The sequence below is a fragment of the Misgurnus anguillicaudatus genome, chromosome 10 (genome assembly GCF_027580225.2).
Source record: "Misgurnus anguillicaudatus chromosome 10, ASM2758022v2, whole genome shotgun sequence".
NCBI lineage: Eukaryota > Metazoa > Chordata > Actinopteri > Cypriniformes > Cobitidae > Misgurnus > Misgurnus anguillicaudatus.
Genome location: NC_073346.2, coordinates 32,652,243 through 32,658,258, shown reverse-complemented (window position 1 = coordinate 32,658,258; position 6,016 = coordinate 32,652,243). Strand labels below are relative to the sequence as shown.

The 6,016-nt window shown below is 35.5% G+C and overlaps 1 protein-coding gene across 1 annotated transcript; it reads left to right on the top strand.

Annotated features, from left to right (window-relative positions):
• Positions 1 to 1,168: 1,168 nt before the first annotated feature.
• Positions 1,169 to 4,374, top strand: LOC129448564 (IgGFc-binding protein-like). Its single transcript, XM_055211037.2, has 2 exons — positions 1,169 to 2,611; positions 2,959 to 4,374. The coding sequence occupies exons 1-2, from the start codon at positions 1,402 to 1,404 to the stop codon at positions 3,390 to 3,392; spliced, it is 1,644 nt and encodes a 547-aa protein (XP_055067012.2). The 5' UTR covers positions 1,169 to 1,401; the 3' UTR covers positions 3,393 to 4,374.
• The last annotated feature ends 1,642 nt before the right edge of the window (positions 4,375 to 6,016 follow it).

The window sequence follows — 6,016 nt, the reverse complement described above, 5'->3', positions numbered from 1 at the left end:
AATTGATTGCAACCACTTACCTTAAAAAAATTGATTAAATTCAATGAATCATTTTTTTCCAGTGAATGGGACTGTTAACCATCTGTAATCTAGATCTCCTCATGAGTTGACACCCATCACAGGAGTACAGACTATGTCTTAAGTTTTAAACTTTGATATACTTTCTCTTAGCATTATAGAAATTAAACCTTTTTAACCATCGCATGACCTTTAAAACAACACCAAACATGAAGATGAAACCTTTGTAGCATCACAACATATGATATACACAATGTTACATGTGTTTAGTATATTTCCAGTAACCGGAACAATAAGAGAGAAGAGAGAGGGGGAGAAATACAGATCAGTGTATCTGTGACCCCTGTGGAGAGAGACAACAGGTCTCTCGAAAATAGACACAGAATGTGGTTTTATTGTTTTATGGTCCAGCTCCAAAAATAAACTCTTGTCCACCTGTCCTACACAATCAAAAATAAAAATTATTTTTGTCATTACATTGACGGGCATGTCATTTTTCACTCCTATTATAAGAACAATGTCAGAAAAAATAACTCTTTATAAGGGTCTTAATTAGGTACAGATATTTGGTACCAATAGGTAAAAAGCCTTTTTAAGTGCAAAGATGTACTTTTTAAAAGGGTACCGCCCCAGCTAGGCACCTTTATATCTGACAGTGCAGGGGCCTGTGATCTGACACTTGGCATGTAAGGATGTGCGGCATGTGCCCAATTTAGCTCTTTTTTTCACTCTGCGATTGTATATTAGGACATATTTTCTAAATTATATGAGTATGCTATGAATATATATAATGGTCTGTTTACAATCCTGTAGACAATTATTTTTATATGTACAGTAGTGCTAATGCAAATCTTATGAAATATTTCCAATATTACTGTGTATTTTTATACAATTTTCCTGTTTTGTATCACTTCTTAGCTTAATTCTATACTATTTTATCATATGTCCCTACACTGTAAAAATTTCTGTAGAAATTATTACAGTATTACTGGAGCTGGTTGCCTGTAGATTTGTGTTATTTACTGGCAACAATTTGTTTTCAGTCTTTACCTTCTACAGTAAGTTACTGGCAACCAGCTGCATAATTACAGCTAATTTTTTACAGTGATAGATAGTTAAAATCTATTTTCAATAATGCAGTTGTAAAAAGTACTAAACCTATAAGATGAAGTGAACTTTGAGAAACGAATCAAATAATTGTATCACACTGAAGATTACATTACAAGCGTTTAAGCTTCACAAAAGATTAACTTGATATTTGTCCTTGGCATGCTTATGAGACGTAGCAATGATTTGCATTGTGTAAACTGTTTCTTTAAAGACTAACAAAGCAAGACACCAAAAAATGCCTTATTAATGACTTAAACATTAACAGGGCTTTCAATGGACAATCGTGGAACAAATTTCATCACAGCATTTCCAGAGAACATCGCATATTATTTTCCGAAAAACCTTAACTATCTCAAAATCACTATCCTCTACCCGAACACTGACGTCAGCGTCATCTATGGAGGTGACGGCGTCAACAATACTAGAAGCTTCAGCACTGCTGGGATCACTTGGACCTTGAACTTTACAAAAGATGTTGAAGAATACCAGCTTACATCATCCAATAAATCCATTATAATCCGCAGTAATAACAACATCACAGTGCTTTCCATGACAGGATGGGCAGAAAGGCTTCAGTCTGAAGTCGTCCAGCCTGAACAAAACCTCAGGACAGTGTATACTATCCCCACTCTGAATTACGCTGAGGTAATAGGAGCATTCGACCTTTCAGTGTCCTCGGTGGCAAGGTACAATTCGTTTAGGCTGCTCATCATCAACGCAGTGAACGCAACTAATACAGTCAGCATTAAAGGGGTAGTTACGGGAGGTCAAAACCAGGTACCGCTTAATCCGTACTTCCTTTACCAGCTGGAGAGTAACGGTGAGGTTACAGAAGTAAGTGGGACAGACAAAATAGCCGTGATATTGACTCATCCGTGCTTTGATTCCAACTGCTCCTGCAACATGATGATGAGCCAACTTCGCCCCGTAATGCCGAACGGAGCATTTGACCGTTTTCCTATAACTGTAGGCTTTCCTTACATCAACCAGCTCTTTCTGACAACAAGCCAAAGCGTACAAGTCGCTGTAGGTGATCCACCAGCTGGCACTGGCATTCAGGTGTCATCTTCCACAAACATCCTGCCCTTACTGAATGGTGTCAATTATGGACCCCAATTAATTACAACATCCATGCCAGTTTCCCTCAGATTAATCATTCCTGGAATAATTTTAGACATCTTTCCAGTAAGCATGTTTTCTGGATGCTTCTTGGTACATTTTTATTCCTCAAAAACTAGAGCCTTCATTATCGCAGAGACATCCAGCACCGCTTCGGTGCAGATGAATGATGCACCTTTGTCTGCAGCAACATGGGATGTAATAAGTGGCACACAATACTCCATAACAACCATTGGGACTGGAAATACTCAACCTATATCAGCCACCATTTGGCATCCCGACTCAAAAATTGCTGTGTACATGACAGAAATGTGGAACTCTGGCAAATACACAAGCCCGGCTATAATTATAAATGAAGAACCAGGTAAAATCTGTGTTTGTGTTTTTTTTATAATTGCAGTGATAAATGTGATCATGTCTGTGAAACATATGCTAAAGTCTCAATTTTGTTTTGAGATTAGGAGCATCAATTATACATACAGTATGTAGGACGATTTCATGTATAAATCACAAATAATTAGCTGGGTTTTCACAGACAGGGACACAAATGATAATGATATATGACACAAATTTAAATTTAAATATATATATATATATATATATATATATATATATATATATATATATATATATATATATATATATATATTTTAATATGGACATTTTAATAAAATCTCTACAAATAGAAAATTTTTGTTTGTGTGCATTTAGATCCTAATGGCTGTATGGTGTTGACTCCTGGGAAATTTGTGGTTGGCAACGAGGACCTGAACTGGACGATGTCCCGTGAGTACTGCAACAGCAATTCTAGTAACTTTGTTAAGATCTTACTTAAACAGAACCAGGACATGATGGCCGCAAACATAATAGTCCCAGAACCCACTGAAGGCTGGATCAGTCTGCGCCGGAGCCTGTTTAACACAGAATGGTACTGGAGTAACAGTGACAACACTACTACCCCACTAAACTTCACTTACTGGGCAGATAAACAGCCTGGTATACCCGTGAGAGGTTTGTGTGCTGCAGTGTCTATGGACCCCGGGAAGACCTTCATGTGGAAGAGTGCACGCTGTTGCTCTTTAAAGAAACCCATCTGCTATAAATTACCTGTTTATCTGAGTCTCAGTCAAACTCCTGTATATTAATTTAAAAAACATACTTTGTGGAGAAAGAAATGCTCAATCTATTCAGTTGTAGTTAAGAAAGTAGATGCTTAGTTACTTTGGCTTTCAACCATTGGGTTTTATATATATTGGATAATTTATGAAAAATAAAATCGTGCTATCATTTAAATATAAAATTAATGTTATATGAAATTTGTGTCGTAGCTTTGCATAGATTATAATTTTAATAGAACTAAAACTATGTTTACTTCTCTAACTAAATATTATGACATTTTATATTTAATTGTGGAAATTTTGAGACCTAAACTTTTAGTTTTATAAAATCACTGTCAAAACGAAACAGAGATTCTTGGTTTAAATAAATAAATATATGAGAGAGTTGACTGAGTCAAAAACAAACAAACTGATTATGTTTTATCCTCTATTTTATTTCAAGTTTTAGGCCTTGCTGTTAAAGATTTGCTTTTGCTTATTATTCCAGTAAAAAGCATATTTGTTCATGTACTCTTTGTTAAAAATATAATAACTAGCTCTTTCCCTGAATTAACTAACCCACATTTTGTCTCCTGGTTTTACTCAAAAATGTGGCACATTATGGAATTAAAATGTTTATATGTAGTGAATGTTACTGTATGTCCCGTCCCGTGCAAGAAAATAATTTATTATTATTTTTAATATTATTACACATCATTTTTTTATTTATCGGTAAATCTGAGTAATAATATATTTTTCTAAATAAAACTATATAAAGTTCATATTTTTAAACAGATAAAGTTAATATTTTATTGATATAGGAAAATAAAAGTCTTTTCAAACAAAATACTGTTACTATTAGGCTACTCACTATTAAATCATTTTAAGCTGACATGAGGTATACTTAATGTCAAAACAGGGATAAAAATGTTGCTAGTTGCATATTCATTTTGGTTTGATTCGCTTTTACATAGCAAAGTTTTGGATCAGAATTTGTTAATAAAACTCATGTGTGATTAAAGTGTCCTTTCATTGGTTAGAATGTACATGCATTTGCTCTGGTGTTCCAGATTTTGACTCTCCTGGTTGAACCTGCTCCCTGATTAGCTAATCCTAACAACACACCACATTTATTCCTAACCCTAACCATACTGGGGAATGAGGGGAGTCATAATCTGCCAGGAATCATTTTCACCAGGATTCCACTCAGGTGTGAAAACACCTTTAAACTTCAAAAATCCCCCATTTGTTTTAATTAGGGATGCACCGATAGGATTTTTTTGGGCCGATACGGATACCGATTTAAACAGACAACTTCTGGCCGATACCGATGCCGATATTAAACACTTGTATACAATACTATACAGTTGGTATATTAGCTAGTTTATTTCTGCACCAAATTATTTTTAACTGAACGTTGATTGGATCTAATTAACATTCAACTGACCAACATAATAAGAGAGGCACAAATTAAGCTAAAACAAATATAATAAGACAGCACGACAACCTTCAAAGGTGGTTTTTGCTATTCAGCATTTATTTTATTAACAACATTAACAATTTTTTTACATATAATGAATTTCTTTATGCAGTTAATTAATAAACAATCGGTATCGGCCTTTCTTGTGCTATTGCCGATATGCCGATGGTTTCAAATTAATAAAAAATCGTCTGATAAATATCTGCGGCCGATACATCGGTGCATCACTAGTTTTAATAAATTATACAATTCATCTGTTTGTGATTCACAGAATAAAAAAGTTGATGAAGTATATGAATTGGAAACGAAGTGAATAATAACAAGCTTGTTTTTCAGGCATTTTCTTGTTGGACTGCACTTTGGTTATGTAAAGCATTCAATGCACACATATTTCTTGGTGGGTCATGCTGTTATTTCTAAAGCTAAGTCTAAAGTTTGCCTCGATTGCACACGGAGAGAAAATGGGTTGTTTGTGGTAGTGATGAGAGAAACGAAGCATTTCGAAGCAGCGAATCAATCGAACAAATTGCTTAGCAAATTGATTCATATTTTCGAAGCGTTCGAAACACCACACACGCTGGCGACACCTGCTGGTCAAAATAGTGTAACAAAATAAATTATTTAACTTGATTATTAAAGGGATAGTTCACTTTAAAATGAAAATTCTGTTGTTCTAATGCTGAGTTTACACCAACCGCGTTTCAGGCATCAAAATCGCGTCTACCGCGCCTAGTTTGCCGCTTGAACAGTTTGAATGCAAAATGTGGCCCCATCCATCCGTTTGGCCCAACGACGGAATCCAAACGAAGGGTAATAGCGCGTTCAGTCTTTTCCGGCGCTTGCAAGTGACGTTTTGGCATTTATGCAATTTTGTATTATTATCTGACTCCAAGATAATGTTAATATTAATTGGATTGATGATTACTTTTACAGTTACAGAATTTGGGTGGATGTTTGGTTATTCTTGTTTAGCCCTACTTGTTATTGCATCCGTTCATTCGGCTACTCATGTCGCTTTGGACTCACGCACCGGCCGTTTATTAATATTTAATAATCATGCGGGCCCACGATCACAACCGAATCAGGCTTGGTCGCTGCTAGAGGTTAGACCATATGTTCAGAAGGCCGCCTTTCATGCGTGCTCATCTCTGAACATACTTTATTTAGTCCCCATAGAGGTGCAACTTAATTA